Source organism: Pholis gunnellus (genome assembly GCF_910591455.1).
Source record: "Pholis gunnellus genome assembly, chromosome: 12".
Classification (NCBI taxonomy): domain Eukaryota; kingdom Metazoa; phylum Chordata; class Actinopteri; order Perciformes; family Pholidae; genus Pholis; species Pholis gunnellus.
The window spans coordinates 2,591,421-2,604,690 of NC_136539.1; the positions used below are offsets into that span (position 1 = coordinate 2,591,421).

A 13,270-nucleotide genomic window follows, 5' to 3' on the forward strand; every position below is an offset into this window, starting at 1 on the left:
TAGTTATTTTATTCCATTGTTATTACAATTACTTGTTCCAACTTATTCTCACAATTTGAGGTATCTCATCATTAGATAAATTGACTTATTATCTCATAATTATAATAGACCATTTAGTGAAAATGAATTAAAACACACAACTTTAAAATATCATCTCATAATCACTAGATAATAATGTATAATTTAATATATTTATAATATTTTTTATTTGAACACTTACTAATGAGACTTAATAGTGTGGTGTTTTTTTCCTTTTTTTAAATGGTGGAGATGGGCTTCCACAAAAAGATCAAACGAACAACAAATACAAGAATAAACACATAGAGGGGGGGGGGGGTGTCTGTGGTTGCTTTGAATTAATCAGCCTTCTAATGTGTGGTGTGGAGAAACGCTACAGTACAAACGAAGGAGAGGAGAAGGAGGAGCACAGGAGGAGGTGGAGAGAATAAAAACAAGGGGGAGGAGTGTTTACCAGTAAAACAATGAGGCGAGACGGACTTTAGATCCAGATCAGCAGTGAACACAGCAACATCGGTGGCTCTGAATTCATGACATGGCAACAAAAATCATCTACTTCACCGTGAATGGGAGACCGGAGCAGGCTGAGTTCCTGGTGGATTGCCCTGCTGAGGACGTCAAAGGTAGGAGCAGGAAATTATGTTAAAGTTCACTTATTTGTTTTAGAAAGGCATTTTAAGGTATGTCAAATATAGTGTTTAGAAAAATGATCTGCATTTTTCTATGTAATAAAAATAAAGTACATTTTACCAGGATTTTACACTTATTTATATAATGTGAATAATAATAAATTTGACTGGCAGACACATATTCTAACAGCTATTTCTTTCTTAAAATAGATAAGAAAAAAATCTTGATTAGTGCGTGGATCCAAAGCACAGTCGGTCGTCGGACCAGCAGGTGAAACAGCTGTATAAGTGTGAAGGAGGTTGTCTGAGCATCAGACAGCCAAACAGCTGCCACTGACAGCTCCTCACTAGGTCACATGGTGAAGGCTTTGTCCAGCTCTGGCTTCACATGCTTATGTATTCTTTGTTTCATGTGGCAAAAATAACCTTATTGAAGATCCCACATATAATGTCAATGAGACGGTTGTTCGTTAACTGTTTTTAGCTTGTGTTGATTGGATTATTGCTAATCTAGCTGTAGAATCTGCTTGCCTCTGTGGTAGTGTGATATAAAAGTGGTAGCACTTTCAAACACGGCACACTTTATAAAGGGCTTGTAAGTGCTTTTATTAATGTCAATACATGATTTATAAACGCTTGTAGATCAGTAACCTAATGAAAAAAACCGTTGGCCTCTGTCTATCCTTTCTATTTGCAAATACATGTATACATTTGGTTATAATAAATTGTTAAAAATGGATTTTGGTCAAGATCCTCTGCAGCCCTGTTCCAGAGGGTTTTTTGCACAATCTGGCAACTCAAAAGTTGTTCTTATTACTGGTTTGATGATAATAATTGGATGATCTATGAAGATATTTAAAGATTTTGTTCACAATAATAAAGAATTGGGTGCCTCATGTACCAAGGCCCGGGTCTGAATCCAACCTGTGGCTCTTTGCTGCATGTGGACCCCTCTCTCCCTCCTCCCAGTCTCTCGCTCTCCTCTCTAAAGGCAGAAAATTGCCCAAAAAATAAACTGAAAGAAAAACACAAGTTATTGACCATTTATTAAGGGTTCCTTTTAAAAACATCACTTCTCAGGCATCGTATGAACTGAGCGGTGAGCTGTTCCTTTTCAGATCTGTTCCGCTGTGCAGCCGAGGCAGGACCCCATGACATCCTGAAGCTGTACAACCCCAAAGGCAACATCACCAACATCTCCCCGAGTCTGGAGCCCAACAGCCCAAACGCCTGCTACAAGCTGGAGGTGGTGGCCGCCGACAGCAACAGTGAGCCGTTAGGTATCTTTAACTTTGCACCATGGAATCGCAGTGCATGGGCTCATTTCAAAATTGTTGATGGACTTCCTCTTGTCTTGTGATTCCAGGTGTGGAGCTCGCTGGTGCACTCGGATTTGACCTCTCCTCTATGGAGAAAAGGTAAAGGTGGGAAATAAGGGAAACAGGACAAACTTAGATATATTCCTGAGGATAAATATGATTCACATTTAACGTGAAAGCTGAAAAAGGCAGTTATAAAAGATTTATGAATAATCAGAGATCAGGTGTTTAGGTGCTTTATACTTTGAACCAGAGGGACAGATGGACAATGCAAGACTTTGAGACTTTGAACAGCCCAAACCAAAGATATAGATGTGTGATGACACCTCACTCCTCACTGACGGTGTGATCTCAGACTGCAGGGCCTGGAGAAGAAAATCCTGATCGAGGCCGGTGAGGCTCCTGCAATTGTGTACGAGATGAAGAAACAGGTGGATTCATTCCAGGAGAAACTAGAGGTGCAGTACTCTTTAAAGCTACTCTGCAAATTTGGGAAAAAGTACGTGGAACTTATTAATATGATAATACAAAGGTATAATTAAAGATTAAAGATTAAACACTCCCTTATTAGTCCCGCAGTGGGGAAATGTGTTCTCTGCATTTGACCCATCCCTAGTATATATAGGGAGCAGTGGGCTGCCCCTGAGAAGCGCCAGGGGAGCAGTTAGGGGTTTAGTGTCTTGCTCAGGGACACTTCGGCACAGCACACGCCCAGTACGGTGACCGGACAACCCTCTCTACCCCATGAGCCATGGTCGCCCCTGAATCATAATCATCTGCATCGGGAGGTTTTTAATCCTCATCAAAAAAAGAAATGTTACTAACCCAAGCCAACAGTCAGAAAACGCTGTTTATTTCATTGAGAAGGGCATATAAGAGGTTGGCGTAGTCACTGTGAAGTCACCCATTGGTTTGTGGACTATGATTTTGTCCATCACTATCTTGTTTTCTTGCAACGAGAAGTGACACGAGAGGGTGGAGTTTAGTACAACCGAACGATGATGAAGACATTTTGCGTCAACCAAAATGTTACAATGATCCTTCATGAAGTGAAAACACACTGTGAAAGGGAAAGTTTTAAGATGAAAACACAGACAACTCCCAGACCGGACAACGCTGTGGTAGAGACCTGTCAATCACTGTGTAGCCCCGCCCTAAAGCATACTTTGCTTTATGGTCTGTTTGACTCTAAATGGACCATCATTTACTAAATGAACATCATGCTGTATTGAAGAAGACTTGAAACTAGAGATTGAGACCATAAACTCATGTTTACAATGTTTACTGAGGTAATAAACCAAGAGAGAAGTAGAGTCATTTTCTCATAGACTTCTATACAATCGGACTTGTTTTTGCAACCAGAGGCCTGATTGCCGTTAGAAAGAATGCAAGTTTAAGGCACTTCTGCGTCGGTTTCACTTTTCAGAAGCGGAGGTTGCTGCTTGGTTTCATATGAAATAGGATAGTAAGAAAAAAACAATGTTGTAATTAGATTTACTTATTTTAAAGCTACACTTATAAATACTTTTGCATTACTGGTGAATTAAATGACTATGTGTAATGTGAAAAGGGTTGCTCACAGTGATGACCTCAGAGAGAATTATCACCCGACTCCTCGATTCCCTGAGCTCTGCTGAGCTATTTTAACATCTTTAGTTCATTGTTTTTGTTTTCTGCGACACACACTCTACTCATCATCCTTGTTTCCAGCATTAGCAGGAAGCTGTTTTCAGATAATCTGTCATTCCTGAAGGACATTTGATGTGCTGCGCTAACCCGTCTCTTTTCAGAGTGTGGAGCATCTGAGCTGGCTGGGATTGTTTAAAGACCTGTCGGAGGGAACACACAAGCCCTCCCCCTTCTACCACAAGAGAACCCTGCATAAAACCAGGAAGGAGTGCGAGCATGTGCGGGAAAAGTTTCTACAAATGAGGCACGTTCACATGCAAACCTCACTAAAAACTACACTGCCCTCCATATATTACATGTTTGAATCTAGTAACCATTAATGCTTATGCTGTTGCCACTGCAGCTCCCTGGAAGTGTCAGAGGAGGTGAGGCAGTACTTAAAGACCCCGACCTTTGATAACTGGTAAGTATCGACCAGTATGAATCTGGAGATGATTTAGTGTCTCCTGCAGCATCATGGTCATGACCACGGAGTGCTGGGTGTGATCAGGAGCAAACCACCAGTGCACCTGTGTCCTCAGTATAGTGAGGCAGGCGGTCGGCTAATGGCGGTCGTGCCCGACAAGCACCTCTAATGCACTTCTGAGGATGGGAGACGTCACCCTTTTCCTCTGATGGACACACTCATCTCAATATGAATAGGCCTGCAGAGGGCTCACAAATCAAAAGGTCTTTGTGAAACCATGTTTGAAGTGGGCTTCATGGGGAGGAAGCGCATGCTGCATTCAGCGAGGCTTGCTCATCGTTTTATATGTCCAAAGAAGCTTTTAAAGCAAACCCACAATGGCGGCGGTGGATGGATATGCGGCCATACGCGGGCTACAGAATGAGAACTGAAGCTTGGGGCGTCACCTGATCAAAATGAATTAGAGGATTCCTTTGAAACCCTGATCAAACCTTTTTTTCTGTGGGCATAGAGGTATTATGAAGGATGAGGCTGGTGTTATTCTACATTTTTGATCGGTGTCAAGAGATCCCATAAATGATAGTGTATTTTAGTACTTATTATGTTTTTCCTATAATAGCCGTTTTATACCTAACCCTCTTCCCTACCCCATCTGCTCATCACCAAACCATTTCTGCTGAAGACCTACACCTTTCAAAAATATTTCAATTTTTTAAAAAGGTTCAGCAATTTCCTGAAACAGCTGGGCACTGTAGTTTTTATCAAACAGAAGTAAACAGTGCATTTTTGGGGACTATTTTCAGCTATGGATTCATACATATATTTCCCGCAGTAAAACAGTATGTGGAGATAAAATATACTAGTGTGTGTGTGTTCATGGTAATGATGGATTATATCACACAATGCAACAGTGTATCTCATTGAGATGTCTTATCATTTTTGGACAACAATAGAGCTCTATGGTACAGAGGAATACATTGGTTAAGGCTTTGTATACACAATACTTATTTGTAGATATATCTACCTTGTCTATCAGATGACACATTTTGTTTAGCTATATATACTGTATATATACATTTATACTTTATTTTTTTTAACATTACCAACCCAGCCTTTAACCCATTTGATGTTTGCTTTTTTAATCATGAGCATTGGTATTTGTATTTGTAGATATAAGTGCCCTCCCATGGCGTATTGTGTGTGTGTCGGTGCAGGCAGTGGGAGGACGCAGAGATCATGGTGCTCCTTCAGGTCATGTACACAGATTTAGATTTCATAGCGGCTTTCAACATCGAGCCAGAAGTACTGCAACAGTTCCTGTTTGAGGTCTACCGAAGATACAACAACATCCCTTTTCACAACTTCAAGCACTGCTTCTGTGTCACCCAGATGGTGAGTGTGTGAATGTTCGTGAGCTTTTTTGAGAGACGTTTTATCGGAGCAAATCATGGAAAGCCCAATCGTGTCTGTAATCATGAATCACCTTGATTGTTAATTGGTGAAGTGCATCTGGTCCTCAGAGTTAAGAGGTGACTCAGATCAGTGGACAATCGATTGTCTCAACACATCCACGAAAGAAGAAACACTTGTTGGTTTGAAATATATCCTTTAGCATTTCTTGAAAAAATAGTTAATGCAAAAAGGATTCGTTTCTATAAAACTGCATTAACAACCTTGATAAACCCACTTAAAGCAACGGTATCTGCTCTTCTCCAGAAACAGAACTCAAAATGCATTACAATGTTGCTCCATGACTGCTGGATGTTTAAGCAAGCAATTGTTGCATACTTACATGTTAGCCATACCGACTTTAGAAGCCGATGGCTGTGTGTATATCTGTCTGTAATTGTGTGAAGCAGCATGTTGACTCACTATCCTTTAAAAGTCTTGTTCTTCAAACTGTACTCATCAATATTTGTATATAAAAACGGATAAAATGACCATATGTATAGAGTGAAAATGGGTTGCGGGACAATGAGCTCTGAGCCTTTTAGCATCTTTCAGCTCGTTTTTTTTGTTTTTTCAGGATAAAAAAATGTAGTGATTGATTTGCTAGCAGGCAGCTGTTATCAGCATGAAAAAACTCTGATAAGCCAGTGGCAACCGACCTGCACCAGCAAACAGCAGTAAGACAAAGTTAACAAGCATCTGGAGCATTCAGCAGCTAAAGAGACAGATGTTTCCCCCAGGAGTTAAAAGAGAGTGAATAATGCTGTTTGTAAGGTGATAATGTGTCATTGTAGCAATCAAGAAATGCAGAAATCTTTTCATCTTTAAGAGTAGATGGCAGCCTTCTTTTTCCACATGAAGTACTTGATAATATCTCCCGCTCTCATTCTGTACTACTATTTATCTCTGAGCAGATGTATGGTTTGATCTGGCTGACTGACCTGAAGAGTAAGATGGACAGCGTGGACCTGCTGATCATGCTGACCTGTGCAGTCTGCCACGACCTCGACCACACAGGATACAACAACGCCTATCAGGTATATGAAACCCCCTCTTTGTGCTGCTGCAGACAGTTACTGAGCCACAACAGAAAGCGTCATTTTGAAAGATACACACATGATTTGTCTAGAATCCTCATATTCACTTCAGCTGAACGTCTTTTTTGTGGATTTCGAGCCACCTCTGAAGGCCTTTGCACACAAAGTACAAATTTTTGGTATGCATTTTTCTTCAATTTTTACATCATCCAATAACAATTGGTACCCACAGAACACTGAGACCAATGCGTTTTATTATTCTGTTTATTACAAAATGTTGTTATACGAGACAAAGCTGAATACATCACTGCATAATGGATAGCGCTAGTCCCAAATGGGGCTACATGATCACCTGCCACAATCTCAATTTAAATTCTGCATTTCTGTATTCTTTACTTTGTCGTAAAGTGCTTTGTGCTAGCAGACGTCAATCAGCTCATCAGATGTGATTTGGGCTGATGACATCTGCATGTACGGTGGCTCTGAGGGGCCAAACATTTAAAGTTGATTGACACAATGTGAGGTTGTAGTTGTTTTTAAACGTGCTACATTTAGAGACAAAATGTAGACGTGTTGTGCAAATGCTTTTCCATTGCAATGCTTTAAGAAGGGATCTTTTCACAGCTGCTTTGGACAAGAGGAACAATGACAACGACCAATAACACGTTCTTTATTAAAATGGACATATATGTATTAAGACTTGAAAAGCTATCTAGTGATGGGAATTTTTACTCTATTTTCATGAATTTGAATAAATTCAATAATTTCTATACTACATACACTACCGTTCAAAAGTTTGGGGTCAATTAGAAATGTCCTTATTTCTCAAAGAAAAGCACTGTTTCTTTCAATGAAGATAACATTAAATTAATCAGAAATACACTCTATACATTGTTAATGTGGTTAATGACTATTCTAGGTGGAAACGTCTGGTTTTTAATGAAATATCTACATAGAAGTATCTGGAGCATCACATTTGTGGGTTCGATTATACTCTCAACATGGCCAGAAAAAGAGAACTTTCATTTGAAACTCGCCAGTCTATTCTTGTTCTTAGAAATGAAGCTATTCCATGCGAGAAATTGCGAAGAAACTGAAAATTGACACGAAATTGTCTGGGTGACCCCAAACTTTTGAACGGTAGTGTATATGCTGATCGCCACCAATATAGTTGTTATATTTGCTCAAATTGGCCAGTTGTATCGTCTTATATATATATACTGGTACTTGCTTCCCTTCCTCAGAGCCCATGACATAACCTCAGTGTTTACCGTCTGCTGTTTTTGACCTTTCTCAAGTTATATAAACATTGACCGTTTTCGTCCCTTGTGGCTATCGCACCAATGCATACAGAAGCGCTTCAGCGTCCACTCTATTTAAAGTTCATCAGAAGCTCCAAACTGAAGTGTGACCTCTTTCAGATAAATGCTCGGACTGAACTTGCGCTCCGCTACAACGACATCTCTCCACTGGAGAACCACCACTGTGCTGTAGCTTTTGAGATCCTAGAGAAGGTAAGGATGACAACCCGCTGTTTGTTCAAAACGTTCTGTCCAGGCTGCCATCACACATCCGTGTTAGTATGGAGCTACCACCATAACATGGAGCCTGTCCACTCTGCAGTCAGAGACAATGAACAGAGGCTTTTCTGTTTTGTAGACAGAGAGCAACATCTTCAGAAACTTGTCCATGGATCAATACAAACGGATTAGAGAAGGGATCATCAAGTGAGATCAAAGCGTGCACATTTACTCATGTTATGATAGCACAGCAGCATGGGCTATGGTTTTTATTCTATGTCCTCATTGCAGATGCATTCTGGCCACTGACATGACGCGGCACAATGAGATTCTCAACAGGTTCAAGTCCATCCTGCCAGCGTTTGACTTCACCAACAAGGACCACAGAGAAGTGGTGAGAGGAGAGCAAACAGGCCTCTGTGGCAACATGATTCCATATTCATAACTCATGTAACTTCATGTTCAGAGAGTATGTGTGTATGATACTGAGGGGTGGGCTTTGCATTTCATTTTAGAAGTATATGAAAAGGGACATTGTTTTAATGGAGAAGAACTTTTTATTTTTACTCTGATTAATAGATGTAGTTGTATCCTATGATACAACTGTTTCTTCATAACCATGTCTGGAAGTATGTTACATTTCTTTATTTGATTTGATTCCTTATTCTTACACCATACCTTGGCAATGCAAAACTCCTTGGAAGACTAATCTGTTGCTGTTTCGATGGAAACACATTAAATATGTATGTTAAAGTAAACCAGCAGCTACACGTGTGGTCTTTTCCAAAATGTTATTCAAGTGGCCTGTCACACATTCATGTTATCAAATCATATCAAGATCTATTCCTAATGCACCTTTAATACAGGTTAGTGCCATTCAAAATGACAATAAGAGCACAAATATAAAGTCAAACAATTTCAGACAAATGCACACAAGACATAGAAATGATAAAAGTGGAATAATATAACTAATAAAATACCTTGACAATTAAGAGAAACAATACGTGCATTTTTAAAACATGTCTTAAATTGAATAAATAGTTTAATTTGGATATAAACATTCTAATCAAAAGCCAGGCTATAGAGGTATTTGTATTTTTATGATTAACGATATCAAGACATTGAGCTTCTCTTAGATCCTCAGGCAGACTGTTCCAACAGCATAAGAATAAATGTATAGCATATTCATGAAATGACAACATTTCATGCTGATGTGATGTAAAAACAGCTGCCTCTCTCCTCACCGACCTGAGGGGCCATCACAGTTTATACATTTCAAAAGGAAAGCATCGCGCTAGTTCAGCCTGCTGGATGTAGAGGCATGCATTAATGGCCACACATTTCAACCCTTTTAAGGACTTTGCCGACATTAGGTTGTATAAATCACAAACTATAAACTTGTCTTGCTTTCAGTGGGGCCATCATACTGATAGAGGGTAACCTCTTTACCTCTGTGTTTCTCTCACAGTTCATAGCTGTCGATCTGATTCCTTCCTGTTGTGTGTACAGCTGATGATGATCCTGATCAAAGTGAGCGACATATCCAATGAGGCGCGGCCCATGGAGGTGGCTGAGCCCTGGTTGGACTGTCTTCTGCAGGAATTCTACAACCAGGTAACCGAGTGCTCTTGTATGGAAAGACTGTGGCAACGCGGATATGAGCTTCACAACTATAGAGGGTTGTTCACACATACAATTACTTTTCAGGCCAGATTCAGAGAACACAAATAAAACTAACAGGCCTGCTACATGTGTCGCCCCTCTCTCTGCCCTCAGAGTGATAAGGAGAAGTTAGAGGGTCTTCCCGTCACCCCCTTCATGGACCGGGACAAAGTAACCAAGCCTTCATCTCAAACAGGCTTCATCAGATTTGTCCTGTTGCCTCTCTTCATCGAGCTGGCCAACCTCTTCCCCTGCTTGGAGGTAATTTATTTGAGAAGATTCATGAATATCCAGGTAACGTACTAAACCTTAGATTCTGACAAGTCATTTAATGTTGGGAATCACTTACTAAATGAGAAGTGGACATGGCTGAGGGAAGGTTTGCTCACTCTGGGTGTAATTTGACCGATCCCCCATTCATTCTGCAGCAACACATCATCGACCCGGTACGGAAGGCTCTGGATTACTACACAGAGATGGAGAAAGCACTGGAGAGGGAGAAACAGATCCGGGCTCAGAGTGAGAACGCAGCCAAGAGCAAGGAGACGACAGTGGGCACACAGAGCTCAGCTGACAGCCACACGGAGGCCGAGCCCGAAGCCTCCAAACCAGACGCACAGTGAGCTGGTGTAAGAACTGCACAGGGCATCTTATCTGAAGATTGTATGATTTTAGACTGATTTAAATGTATTTCAACTGTTTGAATGTACTTTTACTTGTTTATTTACTGGGCAAAGCGCAAGCACCGTATTCTAATCCGTCTGTGTAGTAGTTTTGGTGTATGCAGTATTAAATGGAATGAGCGGTGAGGTGGAACCTAACTTTTACTCAGTGAGCTCGATATCATTCTCAACAGTAATACATTTTTTTCATTATAGTATTTCCAAAGTACAGTGCAACAAATTTTCGTGAATTATATTTTATGACAAAAAACATTTTTATATTATGAAAGAAACAAGTGACAAATGTTGCATGTTAGGTCACACAATATAATACAATAAAACCTCCACTGTTGGTTTTGGAAGAAATAAACTCTATATACTGTTAGCTGATTTGGTTGCATTGCATCAAATGTGGTCAGTGAAAAACACACCAGAGACTATCTGGAGATTGGATCACACCAGCTGCAACGCCAACAGGGCCAGAGGCGTAAAGTATTACACCCCTGGCCCTGTTAAAGCCCCCGGCGCAATAAGGTACAAACCATATGTAGAAAAGTGTCACTTTGTGTCTCTATGTGGTATGGACTGCTGTTTCTTTGTCATCACGTCCGTGGTTCTCATGCGGCGTTTCAGACAATTCAAAATCTTCCCAGTTGGCATTTCCAACGTTAACTGATGTACACACACATAAACTCTCAGCAATAACTTGTAATTTTAAACGTTTTCACGAATAACTTTTGGGTTTGAGAAGATAACTTTCAGAGATTGTTGACCATAACCAGCTGCCTAATAACATGGAGAAATATTTTTAACATCACTTTACACGTAGAACAGGTTTTAAGGTTTTACTATGCGATAGTATGTTATTTAATTGAATAGAGGCAAATAAACGTTGCCTTTCAGTTGATGGTTTACCATTTGCAGGGTGTTTTTCCATAATTGTGACAGACTTGCTTCTTCAGGGTAGATGGATTTCCAGCATCATCCACAGGATCTTCCTGTTGGTATTGTAATGAGTACACACTTGTCCTATTCCTTGTACTAAAACCAGTAAGATATAAATATGTGGGAGTGTGTTAAAGTCAGTATCACCCTGACCTGAAATAATGGATAAGACTCTCAAATGAAGAATTCTACAACTCTCCAGCTGAACTGACATGACAGAGCTCGCGTCATTGGCAGACCCAGAATCAGCTCCCTGCAGCGCTGGGAAGACACGTTGGTGCCCAGTCAGTTAGACGAGGAGTCCCCTGAGCCGTAGATCAGCACAACTTCATGTTATTTTAGTTCTTTTAGCAGTTCACCACAGCCTCACTGTGACCAAGATACCTCCAGACAGACAAAGTCACTTCAACAGGGAAGTCTCCAGAATAATCTGAGCTCCTACACTTGTGCTTTCAACACCATCGTTTGAAGTCTCAGCTTTCATACAGCAAAAAACATTTTAATAATCATCCTGTATTTGGCTGGAACTGCTTTAACTGAGTCTACATCCAGTTTGTTTCCTATTATTTTGATTAATAATAATGCTGCTTAATGGAACAGTTCACCCCAGAATCAAACAAACATCATTTCACTCATCATCATCATTTACTGTCAGCCTGTCGCCTGTCAGGGGAAGAGCTCTCTTACATAGGAGACTACGAAGGCCCCCTCAGAGATGAGCAACACTTGACTTTGGTTGGAATGTACAAAATAAAAAACAGTTTTATTTGTTTTTTACAAAAAAAAGATGATTAAAGGTTACAAAAACTGGATAATGTAAAGATTAAGTAAAAGAAAAGACAAAATGTCACAAGTTAAAATACGTTTTGACCAAAAAGCCTACTAAAAGACAGAACCCCCGTGTCTCTGTGGTATCCTCCTATTCATAGCTTATTGCTTCGAGCATCTTTAACCCCCAGGTCCATATATGGTCGACAGCTTAACATTGCCAAATCCTTGGATGAAGCTGCTTACATAGACTGTGTCAAACTACATGGGCCAAACATTCGCAGAATACATACACAATCATCATCATCAAAACACAAAATGAAGGAATATCTGTACGATTAAAGTTAAAGACTTGTAGAACCTGTTCCAAGAAGCACTAACACTGTTGTGGCAGGTCATGGTGGCCTAACACCGTTCTAATATATTTTGTTCTCCATCAGTATACACACACACACACACACACACACACACACACACACACACACACACACACACACACACAGTGGGTTAAGGCTCTATGTAGCTCAGACTTCTGATTCTGAGTTAACTCCAATAAAGTCAAACAATGAACCACTTGACACAGAAGATATTTTGATAGATTTCTTCTTGACTTTTATATTTTCAAAAACAAACGAAAAATAACAGATTAGATCAAATTTACAGAAGACATATGCAATCATAAAAAGGGTAAACATGTAACACTAAAGTACGGTTTACATTTAGTACTACCTTGTCATCTGTCAAGTGCCTTCATCATTTCAAGCATTGATTGTAAAAATAAATGTTATTTTGAGCTGGTCCTCCTGGCCGGGGAAACTGGGAAACGAGGGGTAGGCCTACTGGTCCCGGGCCTGGGCAGAAGCTACTGACGCTGCCGGAGGGAGACAGGGTGGGAGACTGAGTGGGGGAGGCCAGGGGGCTCGTCAGCTGGGTACTGGTCTGGACACAATGTAGAGGAAAAATATGAAATGATGTGACAAACCGGTCATGCCCCTCTCACCCTGTGTGACTCCCCCGTCAACGCTGTGGAGTCCTTCCGCTTCCTGGGCTTCATCAGGACCTCAAGTGGCAGCTTAACATCAGCTCCATCACCAAGAAGGCTCAGCAGAGGATGTACTTCCTGAGGCAGCTGAAGAAATTCAACCTGCCAAAGACAATGATGGTGC

General features: G+C 40.6%; 1 protein-coding gene across 1 annotated transcript; it reads left to right on the top strand.

Annotated features, from left to right (window-relative positions):
- Positions 1-553: 553 nt before the first annotated feature.
- LOC306704002 (high affinity cGMP-specific 3',5'-cyclic phosphodiesterase 9A) lies at positions 554-10,352 on the top strand (the record flags this gene model as incomplete). The annotated part of the gene is made up of 14 exons (XM_079170213.1): positions 554-641; positions 1,766-1,915; positions 2,014-2,065; positions 2,322-2,424; positions 3,757-3,899; positions 3,999-4,058; positions 5,276-5,453; positions 6,425-6,547; positions 7,969-8,061; positions 8,207-8,274; positions 8,359-8,461; positions 9,577-9,681; positions 9,844-9,990; positions 10,158-10,352. The coding sequence occupies 14 exons, from the start codon at positions 554-556 to the stop codon at positions 10,350-10,352; spliced, it is 1,608 nt and encodes a 535-aa protein (XP_079026339.1).
- Between the last annotated feature and the right edge of the window lie 2,918 nt (positions 10,353-13,270).